We start from the raw sequence: 17,458 nt of genomic DNA on the forward strand, positions 1-17,458 counted from the left end.
TAATGAAGTCTAAATATCGCATCAGCAGCTCCTGTCCAGACTATATAAAGCGGACTGACACCATTCAGAGTACATCATCAGAATAAAGTCAGTGTGATTTTTCAGTCACTCACCCTGTCAATATCAATATAGGAACTGAAGCACATTTAAAAATGACGAGGCCGAACTTGATGACCTGAAATTGATGACATGATGACCTGTCGACTGAAATTGTAGATCTCAAGCCAAGAAAGTATGGGCACCCCTGTGCTAGACGGTCAAAAAAAGCATCTTACAGCCCGGAAAATACAGAAACGTGTAGAAATCTGTTGATATAATAATAAAGGAATAAAAAGAAGAACAAGATCAAGTCTTTGCTGAATTCAGGGGTGTTTAATAGTACAAATAATGAGACAAAATAGAGCACAAGAGTCAAATCAGACATCAGTGATAGTGGTTCTGGGTGTGAGATATTCTGTAAGTGAACAGACTGTGTGTGTGTGTGTGTGTGTTAGTTCACAAAGAAAAAAAAAAAGGAAAATACATTTTATATTCTGCGCTATACAAGCTGTAAACAAGCTAAATAAAATAGAAAACGAACTTCAGTCTCAGGAAACGTCGTGTGTTTGTTACGGCTCACACATCTCCACATCTCCTCTCTTTAATAAGACACTGGCTAGACACTGGCTACGCTGGACTACCTTCAGAGTGTTCATTTATATATTTATTTAAAATAAAAAGGAGAAATAGGACAGAAGTGTTTGTTAAAGTTTCATTCAGTGCATCTAACCATAATCAGAGTTACGCAGGAATTATAATAATGTAAGATGATATACCAGCTTGGCAGCCGTTACTAAGGATGCCAAATTAATGCCAACAGACACGTTATATGTTTTAGCACCGTGCAGCAATTGTTATTTTATTATTTTACTCATTTATTTTTTTGCATTCCTTTTCTTTTTTAAAACACGTTAGCATATAATCCAAAAACATCGTAGTGGTTAGAAGATGAAGCTTAGTGATTTATTCTTATTTCATATAAAAGAAGGGAAATAAAATAACTTCATCGGCTCGTCCTCCAGACTGCAGCAGAAAGATAAAAGTAATTATTAAAAACAAACAGTACAAACGACGCGCCGAGACGAGATTAAAAGGCTGAAGACGTAAAACTCGGAGCGATTAGGAGCTTAAACGAAACTAAACTGATGCGGCCGGTCGCCTAGGAGATTTCGCTCTCTAGGACTCCGACTTCTTTTTGCTTTTCTTGAGGAACGAGGGCGTGCGGAATTTCTTCTTCTTCTTCGACGGGGATTTGTTCGGGGAGTCGTCGCTGGCCTGGTCGCCGTCGGCGCCGACCTGCTCCTCCCCGTCCGTCTGGGCGGGGCTGGGCTCCGGCTGAGAGGGGGCGGGGTCTTCCTCGGGGAGGGCGACGGTCTCTGCGGGCTCGTCGGGGGTCAGGTCGGGAAGGGTCTGTCTTAAAGTGGTGGAGTCGCTGTCGTCTTTGGGGCTCTGATCCTGCTGGCGCTCTGCAGGGGGGGAGAGCGGGGAGAAAGAAATGTCAAGGGTCGCAAATCAATGTGATACAAGACCATCCTCAACTGATACTAAAGCAATCTTAATGGCATCAGCTAGCCATAAATTATTCTGCATCTGCATATATAAATAAAAAACCTGCTCTGCAATAACTGTGTTGATGCAATTTCATGGCCAACCACTAGATGGCATATCATACTATACACTGATCAGCCATAACATTAAAACCACCTCCTTGTTTCTACACTCACTGTCCATGTTATCAGCTCCACTTACCATATAGAAGCACTTTGTAGTTCTACAATTACTGACTGTAGTCCATCTGTTTCTCTACATACCTTGTTACCCCCTTTCACCCTGTTCTTCAATGGTCAGGACCCCCACAGGACCACCACAGAGCAGGTATTATTTAGGTGGTGGATCATTCTCAGCACTGCAGTGACACTGACATGGTGGAGGTGTGTTAGTGTGTGTTGTGCTGGTATGAGTGGCTCAGACACAGCAGCGCTGCTGGAGTTTTTAAACACCTCACTGTCACTGCTGGACTGAGAATAATCCACCAACCAAAAACATCCAGCTAACAGCGCCCCGTGGGCAGCGTCCTGTGACCACTGATGAAGGTCTAGAAGATGAGTGACTCAAACAGCAGCAATAGATGAGCGATCGTCTCTGACTTTACATCTACAAGGTGGACCGACTAGGTAGGAGTGTCTAACAGAGTGGACAGTGAGTGGACACGGTGTTTAAAAACTCCAGCAGCGCTGCTGTGTCTGATCCACTCATACCAGCACAACACACACTAACACACCACCACCATGTCAGTGTCACTGCAGTGCTGAGAATCATCCACCACCCAAATAATACCTGCTTTCTGGTGGTCCTGTGGGGGTCCTGACCATTGAAGAACAGCATGAAAGGGGGTTAACAAAGCATGTAGAGAAACAGATGAACTACAGTCAGTAATTGTAGAACTACAAAGCGCTTCTATATGGTAAGTGGAGCTGATAACATGGACAGTGAGTGTAGAAACAAGGAGGTGGTTTTAATGATATGTCTGATCAGTATATTGGGACCTCACCTACTATATCTGACCAAATAAAAACCTAGAATTGACTGACCAGCGATACCAAACAAGAGCGACACTCTGCAGAGCCAGAAAAAAGCCGCACACAGCATGATCGATCAACAAGAGAAACACTGACACGGTGGATCTGGACACACCGGGTCTGGACCATACGTTACCTGTTCTAGCTAACGCACAGCAGTCGAGATAATAGAGAAACGGAGCTGAGCCTGTTAATCTTGCAAAAGTTTAATGAGCGGGAGAGTCTAGGAGCTTCTAATACACAGAGCGACTGGAATCATCTCGAGGTTCTGCAATCAGTTTATGAGACTTCAAGAGCGGTCAGGGTTCCAGTTCCAAATATTGACACAAGAACCATTTTTTTGGAAGGAATGGGGGGGATTTAAATGGCTGAAAATGAACCACACTGGACAGGGCTTCGGCCACCCCACCCTCAGACACAGCCAATCATGTCTAGGTAGATGCCCAGTCAACTGATGGCTTATTACTTTATTTTATGGTGGTGCCACCATGTCAAACATGGGCATTGATATTGTGGCACCACCACCACCACCTATTTTAAGGCAATACTGTAGAAAGGCTTCCTACAAGATTTCGGAGTGTGCCTGTAGGAATTTACACATATTCAGTTGAAAGAACACCGACACAGATCGTCCCGGTGCGTTCGGGTCTCGGTTCCACCCTACATGAACCCATCGAAATGAACATTAAACGGCTTTCTGATTGGAGCAGACCCGTCAGATGACCCCAGCGTGACACACAGAGGGAGGTACAGCGCCGGAGCAGGAGAAAGAAGCGACCGGGTCACGAGGAGGAGAAGAGCCGGAGAGATCTAGCGACACATGCAGGCGAGGAGGAGGAGGAGGAGGAAGCTAAAACAAGCATGAGGGTGAAGAGTTGGAGTGGGACAGTACTTACTACGGCAACAGGAATTCTTTTGCATTTCCATCTCCTGATTGTAAAGCAGCCACGGAGAAGAAAACAAAGCACAGTAGAAAATAAAAATAAAAAACGACCACGTGGGTCAAATCACAGCCACCACGTTAAAGAAAATAAAGGGAAAAGAAGATCACCAGGAGGAGAAGAATGGACACCAGCCATTCTTGGAAAGGCCTCAGAGAAATGAGGATGAAGAGCGAATCTGATTACACACAGAGTTTTACTGACCTTCTGATTCTCTAAAAGCTTTAACATTTAAAGCAATTCATTACTGCACTATATGGACAAAAGTATTGGGACACCACTTCACATGTTTGTTTGTTTGTTATCACATTTATGTTCATTATGTTCACGGCAGAAATCGGTGCTCACTCACTTAAGGTCATGGGGGGGGGGTGCTGGAGCCTATCCCAGCTTTTCAATGGGCGCAAGGCACACAGTAACACCCTGGACGGGGTGCCAGTCCATCGCAGGGCAGACACACACACACACATTCACCTATAGGGCAATTCAGTGTCTCCAATTAACCTGACTGCATGTTTTTGGACTGTGGGAGGAAACCGGAGCTCCCGGAGGAAACCCACGCAGACACGGGGAGAGCATGCAAACTCCGCACAGAAAGGACCCGGACCGCCCCGCCTGGGGATCGAACCCAGGACCTTCGCGCTGTGAGACGACAGTGCTACCCACCGAGCCACGGTGCCGCCCATCGGTGCTTTATGTTAACAGGTGTAATAAATTAATTTATATTTATTTATTACTTTGTTTATTTATTTGAGTTTTAACACCATGTTTAATACGCATGTGTCGTTTAATGGCAAGACAATGTTGTCTTTATATCTTGGAACTATTTTATATTTACTTTCTTATGGCTGTGTGCTAAATTAAATTAAAACGGTTCTTGTGTAATCAGTTATATAAAGGACGTTATATTGCAGTGTCCATTTTTGCAGCAACAGTTTAAGGAAGGCCCTTTCCTGTTCCGGCAAGACTGTTCTCTATAAAGACATGGCCTCAACAGCTCTGGAATGAACTGGAACATCAACTGAGGCTTTCCTGAGCAACGGAAAGGGCACAAATTCCCACAGTCTGTCTGTCTATCTATCTATCTATCTATCTATCTATCTATCTATCTATCTATCTATCTATCTAACTAACTAACTAACTAACTAACTAACTAACTAGGACGTCAGACAAGCTCAAGGTCAGGTGTCCAAATACTTTTGGTCGTATAGTGCCATAAATCTTTGGTTCCTTCAAATTTTTTTGTGTTTTTTAGCTACTGCAAACATCATATCTGAGAACACTGGTGTAATCCAACGTAATAAAGATCAAGAGATTTAAAAAAATACCGATAACACGGAGCCGCTATGATTTTAATTATTTGGACGTGACGTTTAGATTCTGGAGGGTCGTTTTGTTCATTTTCACAGCTCAAGGACTTGTGATTGGCTGTGTGCCCGTTGTAGGGCGGGACAAGGGTCCGACAGGGACGCCTCACGCTGCTGTAATTACGACCTCTGCTGGCGGTCGAGGCGCCTGCACAAAGAGAGGTTGAAAAAATGCAACCCTCCTTGGATGGACGTGGGGAGAGGCGGTGGCGGGGAACTAGATTACGTGGAAAAGGGAAGCAAAAAAAATCACCAATGGACATCCATTGATTCTCTTGATCTATTATTACATATGAGAGAGACAGTAAAACGTCTCCAGCTGTTAAAGATCAGACAGTTAAATACACAGACACAAACTAAAACGATCCAAGTATCGACCCTTGAGGCACACCACAGCTCCAAACAAGGAAACATGCTTAAAATGAACCGTGACCACCTGGATAAACCTACCTTCTTCTACTCGAATCGGGGTGCTAGGGGGTGTACGGGTGGGGCTGGGAGCTTTTCCTACCTCCCCGGGCTCCTGAGTTTGATCTAGAAGACAAGAGAGCAAATCACGAGCCGGAAAAAGCAAGAATTTTTTGATAAGTGCTGATTAGGGATTCAAACAGAGTCTGATCAGAGCAGGCACACCAAGCAGTGACCCCCATGGTGGTAGAAACCAGATTCATTATCAGAGACACACCGGAACACCAAGAGCAAGAAACAAAGCAAAGGACCAAGGGAAGGGAAGTGCTAGTAGAGTCAACCCCAAAATTTCAAGCCTCCGATAAGGCGAGGGCAGACAGACGTCACTCCGGGCTACCTGCGGCGGGGCCGTCTCGATCCGGCAGCTCGTGCCCGGATATCTCAGTGGTCAGGGCTTTCAGCACGGCGCTGTGAAACTCCTTGTGCGGCGAATCCGCCCCAGACTCCGTACCTTGGCTTTGGAGGGCAGCCGAGGTGTCGCCGGGCGCCTCAGATTTGTCGTCCGACGGCGCGGGAGGAGTCGGAACTCCCTCCGCGCCGGACTTCAGCGAACCGCCGGACTCGGAGACCTGTACTGGAGGCAACAACAACGTCTTTCCAGACCTGCAGGGGCGTTTCTGAGCTGCAGAGCAACTGGCAACCCACGAGCAAAACTAAAACCATGGTGTTTTATTAAATAAATAAATAAATAAATAAATAAATAAATAAATATTTCAATTGCAGGTTAATTGGCACGGAAACCATATAGACAAAAGTATCTGGACACCTCTTGTATCTTGCATTATTTAAATTTGATTCTAACGAACTGGAACATCAACATCAGTTCCTCAGTCATACAAATGCTCCTTGTATGGCTCAGAATTGGAACAAATTCCCACAGACATAGATCAAGCTCACGCTCAGGTGTCCAAATACTTTAGACCATACAGTCCATAACGTCCAGAACATTCCGTACCCCGCAGGTTTTTACCTTCTGGACCTTTCTGCTTGAGCTCCACCTCTCGGCGGTACTGCTCCAGCTCCTGATCCGTCAGCTTGGTGAACGGGTTCGGTCCGGTCTTGGTGACGATCACCCGAGGCTGGTACTCCTTCTCTATGATGGCTTTAGAGGCCGTGACCAGCTCCCCCTGCGGGGCGAAGAGCAGCACAGACGGGAACGACGACACTTAAAATGCTTGTCATGTCAGAACCATTATTTACATTTTCTGCATTTAGGAGACGCTTTTATCCAGAGCGACTTACAGTACTGCAACAGTAACAGTCTGAGCAATTGAGGGTTAAGGGCCTTGCTTAAGGGCCCAACAGTGGCAACCTGGCAGTGGTGGGGTTTGAACCAGTGACCTTTCGATTACTAGTCCAGTACCTTAACCACCAGGCTACAACTACCCTGTAACCCACAACAAGCTCAACGTCTCAGGTTAACAATCTATCTATCTATCTATCTATCTATCTATCTATCTATCTATCTATCTATCTATCTATCTAATCTGTCTGTCTGTCTGTCTGTCTGTCTGTCTATCTATCTATCTATCTATATAATCTGTCTGTCTATCTATAATCTGTCTGTCTATCTATAATCGGTCTGTCTATCATCTATCTATCTATCATCTATCTATCTATAATCTGTCTGTCTGTCTATCATATACGTATCTATCTATCTATCTATCTATAATCTGTCTGTCTATAATTTGTCTGTCTGTCTATCTATAATTTGTCTGTCTGTCTATCTATCTAAATAAATGAAATTAAAGATCTAATTTAGCTCACAGATTAGTTAATACCATAAAACCATACTGGTTTGCACCCAGTTGTTCCAGTGAGTGCTGAAAATGCCTCTGAATATATTAAATCAAGAAGAAATCAGATGACTACACAGGCTCAGTTCAGTGTAGCTGCTGCTAAAACTCACAGACATCCAAAAAATGAGCTGGTGACTAAATCCACGTGGTTTGCATTAGCAATAACCCATAACTACCTTAATCTAGGAAGAGAAGACTTCAGTACCAGTTTAACCCAGAACCTTCACACATATACTGTAGATGCTAACTATAAACAATGGAGAGGAAATGTTGTGTGTGGTTGATATTCAGCAGGTTGTACCTTTCTAACAGACCTAGCAGGGCTACAGCTGTCTGAGAGGTCGAGGCCATCGATAGACTCCAAACAGTCAGACAGAGGAGCGTCCTGCAATAGTAAAGCTCATCAGCAGTGCACAACTCCAGCTCCGGTCAACAAACGTCACACACACACACACACACACACACCTCACACACACTCACTCACCTCACACACACACACACACACCTCACACACCTCACACACACACACCTCACACACACACACCTCACACACACACACACACCTCACACACACACACACACACCTCACACACACACCTCACACACACACACCACTACACCACTACAATCAATACAGGCACACCAGCACACACACCTCACACACACACACCTCTCACACACACACACCTCTCACACACACACACCTCTCACACACACACACCTCTCACACACACACACCTCTCACACACACACACACACCTCACACACACACCTCACCACTACAATCAATACAGGCACACCAGCACACACACACCTCACACACACACCTCTCACACACCATGAAATACGAATGCGCACACACACCTCACACACACACACCTCACACACCATGAAATACGAATGCGTGCACACACACACACACACACACACACCTCACACACCATGAAATACGAATGCGCGCACACACACACACCTCACACACCTCACACACACCTCACACACACCTCACACACACCTCACACACACCTCACACACACCTCACACACACCTCACACACACACTCACTCACACACTCACTCACACACCATGAAATACGAATGCGCGCGCACACACACACACACCTCACACACACACTCACACACACCTCACACACCATGAAACACGAATGCACACACAGACATGCGCTGAGCATTTCCCAAAAAAAGCAAATGGGACAAATTCAAGCCAAACGGTTGCCAGATGGATCGAAGTCATGCACTGCAAAGTGAGAAATCAAAAGGTGCTAGTCAAACCGCACACAAGTTTCCACTGGAGGTTTTGTTCTTACATGTTGTTCTCCTTTAGACCGACTTTTTTCAAGAAATTGAAGATCATTTACATTTTAACTGGGTTAAAGATTGTAGGTATCGCTGCAGATTATCGTTCCTGTGAGTATTTAGGACATTCAGTCAGTTTGTGTTTGATAGAAACAATAAAAAAAAAAAAAAAAACAAGCAGCTTAAAAATGGTGTTAATTCTTAGAGCTGAATAAATTCAATGTGGAAATATAGTCATGTAAACCGTCCATCAGAAATTATTATAATTCTGCATTGTTATATTAATATTTAGTAGGTTAATAAAACACGACAGGATTGACTGATGCCCTCATTAGGTCTGACTAGCAACTAGCAAAGGCAAAATGAGCAATAGTAGGACATGCAGACTTACAGTGCATGTTGTAAAATTAAGAGACGACACCCGAAAAACTGTCCTGTTAAAAACACATCAATAATAAATAACAGATCAGGCAGGTAGATCTGTTATTCCGCTCTAACAGGACGGTTCGGAGAGGGTCATCACTCGTACCATGACCACTCGCCAATCTTTCCAAATGGACGGGTAATGTGTTATTTTAATCAGAAACCGTTACAGTCCCACAAGTCTAGTGAATCCGGATCTCAGTGGTGGTTCTTCCCTCCCAAATTTCCTCCCAATTTAGTCATATCCAATCACCTAATCATATTTCACCTCCACTCCGGGCCGTGGACCCTATAGAGTGAAACAGTGCCACTTGTGCAGTTTTACCGCTTTGACGCTCGGTTTTTACTGCTTGCCGCTGAGCTCAAAGTTTGCCAGTTCACCACTGACCCTTTTAAAGCGCCGGAAACAAAGCACACCCCCCGGAGGAGTGAAACTGATCATTACCGTTTCATAAAACCTTAAATTTAAAACTAGTATGACTAGTATGCTTTGACAAAAATAGAAAAATACAGCACAACAACTAGCGAGCTGTGCAACTATGAGACCGGGTCCGCATTATAGAGAGCAATACTACGTTTCATCATCCAGGACTCGCTCGTCATGGCTTCATAGCTCTTTTTAGGATTGAATGCGCCATTGGATTGAATAATATAGTATCGTTAAACAACGTTAATCTTCTTACGTGTCCAAGCGATGACTAGTTCTAGCTTTAAACTTAAATACAGCTTATAAATAAATGTATGTAAATAAACTGTCAATACTGTCAGTGTTAAAGTGATTTTATATATATATATATATATATATATATATATATATATGCAGAATACATCCACCCAACACTCCAGCTAGTGCGGTTCCATTGGAAAGGACTAATATGTATATATTAGCCGAAAGAGAGAATTTTTCTGTGGTCATGGTACAAACAGGCTAATTTTGCGCTTAGTGAAATCACACTCGTAACGTTAGTCAAAACCAAAGCAAAAAAAACACGCCACGGCAAACCAAACTAAAGGAAAAGTGAGCGCCACCCCGGCCAGGGGGGATGCGAACATGTAATTACGGTTAGCTCAAACTCAAGCTGTACTTACATGCCAGATAGTCGCCCTCTGTGGTCAAAGAACAAGGCTACGGTTACACACTGAATAATGGGAAGAATGGGATGATGGGAGTGTTGCATTTGTGTAGTATAAATACAGGCTGGATATTTCAAGACTTCTGGAGCAGGTGAGTGCGCCTTGCCTTAAATTAGCTTTAAAATGCATTTTTTTAATTGAGCAAAGTGTCCTGCACTTTGATCTAATTGCAAATTTGGGATACATCATTTAAAACGTTCATAAAAACTCCCTATAACACTGAAAAAATAGTATTTTTTCATGACCCCACTCTAATCTTTCAGAAATCCTTTTTCCAACATTGTTTGGTGACTCCAGATCCCATCTATGTTTTTAATATTTATTTTCCATAAGAACTTGATAATAATGTGGTTAAAATCCATGTTTTAGTCACGTCCCCAGGTTTTCACTCAGTCCTATTTAAGGTCAATGGAAGAGCATTAGTAGGTTCTCCCCTTTTTCCACTGTATGTTTGATAATATTGTAACTCTGACTAAGAAGATTCATTCCTGTTACCTACATTTATTCTTAGTTGTTATTTGTTAAGTTTAAAAACAAATGTTTGTGATAAATCACTAAACTGTGTCCAGTGTTCTTGTGCTTTTAGCATGTTCTCCATGCCGCTATATTTCATGTATTTACTAATTCTAGGTTAAAAACTCCTGTTACTCATGTACAGCTCATCTTCCACTTAGAAACCTTAAAAAAATTAAACAAAGCTGCCTAAGATTCGACCAAAACCCATTCTGAGTAGTTAAGTGTGTGTTACTAGATTCAGTCTTGAACAAAGTCAAGTTACTACACGGTAAGAACTGACCTGGATGAAGGAGCGATCCACCACGGCGCCCGTGAGAACCTGGGACTGCGGTCCAGCGGTCTTGATGTCCTGCAGGTTCTGCTCGCGGATCTGTTAAAGAATCGGCACAATGATTCGTCCTGAAACTGACCCCAGTGCATCACATGACCACGAGTACTATTCAAGAGAAACCTTCAGACCTTGTTGCGCATCTCCTGGACCTCTTTGGGGTTGGTGTTGAGGGGGACGAACTGATTGGCCACGGCGACTTGTCGGGCGCTCTCCTCCTTCGTCCACTGCAATTAGCAAAGCAGAGAGTCGGATACAGAGCGTACGCGAGGGCGAGGGAACTGAAGACAGTTCGAACAGCCGAACGACAACAAACGCACCAGACATACACAAAAATATTACAAAAAATATTAGAAATAAGTGTCACTTCATGCTGTTTTAAATAAAAATAGAATAAGAAGAAAAACTCAAGTATAAATCGGCACAGAACAGGGAACCAATGATGATGAGTTCTAGTCCCAAACATCTCGGTACTCAGAACGCAAAATTCAAACCACTAACTATTAAATTCACTAATAAAATTAAGAAGTGGCATTTTAAAACTCTGTTCTATTTTTTAATGAAAGCAGGCTGTATTCTAACCAAACACTCAAGGAACTGAATGTTGGGAAAGTAGAAACGAGCTTAAAGACGACCTGCGACACACGACTGGTCCGAGAATTCTAACAGAGCCCGTACGGCATGTCCAATTTACACTCGGAAACGGGCTAAATTCGCCCCTCCGATAGGACACGAGTGGTAACGTTAGGTATGTGGCTGCATCAGTATTTCTGTTGAAATGAGAATAGAAATATGAATTTAACACTAATACTGTGGACAGCAGTGGTAACTAGATTTGGGAGGGTTTAAAGGGACAACCAGTCAATTCATTCCCAATTCCTGATTGTAAATCTGCTACCATTCGCACTAACTCCGTTCTGGCTGAAAAGCCCTGTTGAGCATCACACACCCCATTCTTCAGTACCGCTTCTCTTCACCTCACAGGGCTGTATTGCGTACAGAGAGCCATGCTATGCTCAATGTGTCTCCCACCGCCCCAAAAACACGCCCGGACTAGTCCCGGAGATCTAAGTTCACAGCGGTAGCAGGAACACACGCCGTCCAACAGCATTTAGTATCTCATTGATATCCGGGTGTTCTGGTTATCATTGATTGGCAAATTCAAAAGCTCGTCCTAAGATAAAGATTATTGTCAAAGACTTTTTAACAGGGCAGACGTGCATCCATGAATCTGTAGCTGTTATAACTCCATCTTCAGTGTTACCCGCTCTTTACCTGACGAACTCTCTGCTGGCACCTTTATTTAACACTTTGCAGGTCGTGCATTCTGCTTCCCAAGGATCCCAAATGAGACTCCTGGACATTTTTGGTGGTTTTTTAGGTCCAAAAAAGAAGACGTGTCCGGGGAAAAAGAGGACGTACGGTCACCCTAGTATATAACAAGTACTCGCCGCCTTTAATCACTATATTGAGCTTCTTTAGTCTGCAGTGAAAACGTTATTCCTCATCAGCATTGATTCTTGTGCTGCTGAATTTACTGTAATAAATAAAAACAAAATAAACCCTGAAACTAAAATTTAAAGAGGAGAAAGGAAGGAAGGAAGGAAGTGAGGAAGAGAGAGGAAGTGAAGGCAGTAGAGGATGAGAGGTAGTGAGGAAGACGTGAGGCAGAAGCACGACGCGTGTTTATAAGCAGCGACTGTGAGGCATCTGTGGGCAGTGAGTGTTTTATTAAGGTTAAGATCATACACACTAACACACACACACTAACACACACACACACACACTAACACACACACTAACACACACACTAACACACACACTAACACACACACTAACACACACACTAACACACACACTAACACACACACACACTAACACACACACACAGGGATGAACTTACGCCCAGGAAAAGGTAATAATGAATGTTGTTTTACTTTATAGATCAATAATGTAACGAAATATCATTTCTATTGAATAGTAATTTCAGATTACCGTCCACTAATGCAAGTCATTACTTCTGTAAACTAGTTTTAATCATTATCATGGTTAATGCACTTTGCAAGTCCAGAAAGGCTATGAATTATTATTATTATTATTAATATTTCGATTCTTTTCCAGCCCGGTTGGAGGTCTTGTGTTATAAACCACCATGAGCTTCACCAAACTGGAATTCTTAACACTAATGTTTAAAAAAATATATTTCAAAGGCAAAGAAATAATTTGAGAGGCTTGAGGAATAAATAAAAATGAATATTTTATAATAAACTTCAAAGGCTAAACCCCTCAAAATATGATAACACTCCCTGTATAATAACCTTTATTATTCTATTTTATTATTACTAAATTATAATTATTAAGCACTATTTTTATTACTATCATTATAAATATTATTAAAATGATTTAATTACCATTAGTAATTATTATCATTATTATTTATTATTAAAATATTTTTATAATTACATTATTATTAATCATATTATTTATCAGCAGTATTATTTATTATTAAATATTTCTATTACATAATTATCATTATTATTTATAACCATCATTATTTATTATAAAAATATTTTTATAATTACATTATATTATCATTTTTATTTTTATCTTCATTATTTATTATTAAAATATCTGTATAATTACATTATTATTACTTATTACAATCATTATTTATTATTAAAATATTTGTATAATTACATTATTATTAATTATATTATTTATCAGTATTATTATTTATTATTAAAATATTTTTAGAATTACATTATTATTAATAATATTATTTATCAGCATTATTATTTATTAATACATATTTTATAATTACATTATTATCATCATTTATTATTAAAATATTTGCATAATTACATTATCATTAATCATATTATTTATCAGCATCTTTATTATTAAAATATTTGCATAATTACATCATTATAATTTATTAACATAAATATTTATTATTAAAATATTTGCATAATTACATTATAGTTACTACTTATAATCTTAACCATTAGTTTTTGTTATTTTTCACAATATTATGTAATTATTTTCATTATTAGTATCATTATTTATCATAATGAATTAATAAGATGTTATAATTATAGTACCATTATTATAATCAATATTATATTTATTATGAATTATTATTCAGTATAAATATTATTAATGAGACGCTGAGATAAACGAGGCACAGCCTCTCTGGACCTCAGTAATGAACAGCGATGTTGCTTTAAGCGTTTGAATGATTCCTGAGGAACTCGGGGGTGCAGTAAGATTAAGATCATGAGCAGCCGTGAATCATGATTCCTTTCAGTGTTCGGCGAGTAACCGAACATCGTGAGGAGGCGTTTCCGGGCGGGCGTCGGGAAAGGGGGGGGAGGGGGGTCAACATGGGATGAACATGTAAATATGAAATACTCACTGATCACGAATAGAGCCTCACAACACAACACTCGCACTCCCCCAACTAGAGATAATCGTTCGGAGAGTTAAGAGCTGCATCACGTTTGTGTTTTATTATTGTGTGTGTGTGTGTGAGATTTCTTTTTTAAATAGAAGACAACACTCATGCTCAGGAACAGATCTGGAAATCTGTCATCAAACGCAGATAAATTTAAATAAATAAAAACCCAAAAACATTAAAAACCAAAAATAAAAAAGCATCAAAACAAGCCCAAATCAAACGCAAACAAGGTCGGGGATCAGTAAAGTACCTGGAGTCGACAAACCACAAGCAATGACTCCGCAGGTACACCGAGAGCAGCATCGTTTACATTCAGCCCCTCCCTCCCAGTCCTGCTGTATATGCTTCCTTTGAAGCAACAGTTTAGGGAAGGCCCTCTACTGTTCCGGCATGACTGTACCCCTGTGCACAAAGCAGCTCTATAATATAAGACTCGATTTAAAGAAACTGGAAGCAACACGAATGACCAGCCATACGAAGGCTCTGTTCTACTAGTACATGGACACAAATTCCCACAGACACACTTCAAAGTCTCAGTTTGGTTTCGAAACGGGACGTCCGACAAGCTCACGGTCAGTTTAGGGAAGGCCTTCTACTGTTCCGGAATGACTGTGCCCCTGTGCACAAAGCAGCTCTATAATATAAGACTCATGAGTGGCCAGCCATACGAAGGCTCTTTTGTACTAGTACATGGGCACAAATTCCCACAGACACACTCCAAAATCTTGGTTTGGTTTCGAAACGGGACGTCAGACAAGCTCATGGTCAGTTTACTATTCCGGCATGACTGTACCCCTGTGCACAAAGCAGCTCTATAATATAAGTATAATATTATGATATTATAATATAGTGTATAATAATATAATATAATATAATACTAGTACATGGGCACAAATTCCCACAGACACACCCAAAGGTTTTAGTTTGGTTACTAAACGGGACGTCCGACAAGCTCACGGTCAGTTTAGGGAAGGCCCTCCACTGTTCCGGCAAGACTGTGACCCTGTGCACAAAGCAGCTCTATAATATAAGACTCTGGAACCAACATGAGTGCCCAGCTATATGAAGCCTCGTTTGTACTAATAAATGGGCACAAATTCCCACAGACATACTTTAAAGTCATGGTTTGGTTTTGAAACAGTACATCCGACAAGCTCACTATCAGTTTAGGGAAGCCCTTTCATGTTCTGTGCACAAAGCAGCTCTATTATATAAGACTCGATTTAAAGAAACTGGAACCAACATGCGTGCCCGGCTATACTAAGGCTCTGTTCTACTAGTATATGGGCACAAATTCCCACAGACACACTTCAAAGTCTCAGTTTGGTTTCGAAACGGGACGTCCGACAAGCTCACGGTCAGTTTACTGTTCCGGCATGACTGTGCCCCTGTGCACAAAGCAGCTCTACAACATGAGACTCGATTTAAAGAAACTGGAACCAACATCAATGCTCAGCCATACGAAGGCTCTGTTCTACTAGTACATGGGCACAAATTCCCATAGACATACTTTGAAGTCTTGGTTCGGTTTTGAAATGGGACGTCCAAACACGTCACGTGTCCAATCATTAACAGCATCAACGTGTCTGGAACTGGAACCGAAGAACTGGTTCCACTGGGAGTGTAAACGCAACAGGTCCAGAATAATAAGCCAAACCCAAAGACAAAGCAAGACAGACTGTAAAAAATAAAGCACGGGCGGTACGAAACCACATCCAGCCACACTGAACTGACGTGCATGCGACGAGCGTCCACGATGCATCCGATAAATCATGCGACACGGCATGCACTGAGCAGCTAGAGAGCACCCCGACACACCCAGCACCTCACGTCCCGCTCCGTCCTAACACGAATCTGTTGAATCGGGAAGATCCGGGACCTAACGACGACGCTGGGGTGTCGGTGTGCTAGCTGGCCGCCGCCGAGCATCCTTCATTAGCAGTACGGTTCTAAACTATGAACAATAAGGTTGGCACAGACCAAGCAGTTGGTTATACAGCTTGGCACGCAGACACCGGACGAGAGAGACTGCAGCAAGGGTTTGACGTGATCGTGTGTAATGTTCGTCCACACCTTAGTCTTCCCCTTGGGGCTGCCGCCGCCCTCGGACCCCTCGTCGGGGGTGTCGTCCGGCCGGCCCGAGTTCAGCCAGCGGGTCTTGTCGCGCTGCCCCCGCTGGAAGCTGTGCTTGAGCGGGGAGCGAGCGCCCGAGTCGCTGTCCTCCGTGTACGAGTAGCTGGTGGCGGACGGCGGGATCTCTACGTCACTGTACTTTTTGGCTCTGTCGCGCAGGGCCGGGCAGCGGTACGGGTAGCCGGTCCGGTAGCCCTGGAGATGAGAAAGAGGAATAAATAAAACGCAGATTTCCTCACGTAGCTCAACTTTTATGAAGCGTGTAGGATTCGGTACCAAATTATCCAGCATGCGCATCAGGGCTTCGAACTCCTGCTCCCCGATCTGCCACTTGGGGTGCGGAGTCGTCCCGTCACCGGTGGGCTCCAGGTAACGAGGGCGCATCTTGTACTTCCCCGGGTCCAACATGACCAGGTTATCAGGGCCACCAGCGCTGGCAAGGGTACGAACCTGCAACACAAGAGGCAAAATAGATGAACAGAGACGCACAGCACTGGAGCTTCTACACCGCCGACCTCAATCGTCCAAATTCGTTATTGGTCACGTATAGTAGAACCCGACTTTTTGTCCCTCTCTTCCTGTCTTCTGATGCCGATCCCCACCCTGGTTGAGGAGAGCGAGACTGACACATGCCCCCTCCGACACATGTGCAGTACCGACTGCATCTTTTTACCTGCACAAGACGAAGAGTTACACCCTAATGAGCGTATTATTCCTCGACTCTGTGCAGGCACCATCATTCAGCCAGCAGAGGTCGCAACTGCATCAGTTCTGAGGTCCCGGCTCTGGCTCCCACCCTGTATGAACAACAGCCAATCGTTGTTCACGTTTGTTTGTTTGTTCATTTTACGGATTAACGCCATGTTAACACGTTGGTCACATTCATGGCAGGATCACTGAAGTTTTATTTATTTATTTTCCAAGTCTTAGTCTTTCTTGTTTCATCTTAGTTTTATTT

The 17,458-nt window shown here is 42.7% G+C and overlaps 1 protein-coding gene across 8 annotated transcripts in view; it reads right to left on the minus strand.

The window, feature by feature from the left end:
• Positions 1–352: 352 nt before the first annotated feature.
• Positions 353–17,458, minus strand: part of add1 (adducin 1 (alpha)) — a 36,270-nt gene continuing 19,164 nt past the window's right edge. For 2 of the 8 annotated variants that reach the window (XM_063012297.1, XM_063012299.1), the window contains exons 9-18: positions 16,777–16,950; positions 16,441–16,695; positions 11,042–11,137; positions 10,863–10,952; positions 10,022–10,039; positions 7,495–7,578; positions 6,365–6,521; positions 5,732–5,968; positions 5,377–5,460; positions 353–1,505 (exon numbers count right to left, since the gene is read on the minus strand). In XM_063012297.1, coding sequence (XP_062868367.1) covers positions 1,216–1,505; positions 5,377–5,460; positions 5,732–5,968; positions 6,365–6,521; positions 7,495–7,578; positions 10,022–10,039; positions 10,863–10,952; positions 11,042–11,137; positions 16,441–16,695; positions 16,777–16,950 — 1,485 coding nt within the window. In that variant the 3' untranslated portion in view covers positions 353–1,215. Of the gene's footprint in view, positions 1,506–3,513; positions 3,549–5,376; positions 5,461–5,731; positions 5,969–6,364; positions 6,522–7,494; positions 7,579–10,021; positions 10,040–10,862; positions 10,953–11,041; positions 11,138–16,440; positions 16,696–16,776; positions 16,951–17,458 lie in introns of those variants that run through there. The other 6 variants (XM_063012303.1, XM_063012300.1, XM_063012302.1 and 3 more) reach the window with 6 other exon arrangements.

The sequence above is a fragment of the Trichomycterus rosablanca genome, chromosome 16, assembly GCF_030014385.1.
Source record: "Trichomycterus rosablanca isolate fTriRos1 chromosome 16, fTriRos1.hap1, whole genome shotgun sequence".
Taxonomy (NCBI): domain Eukaryota; kingdom Metazoa; phylum Chordata; class Actinopteri; order Siluriformes; family Trichomycteridae; genus Trichomycterus; species Trichomycterus rosablanca.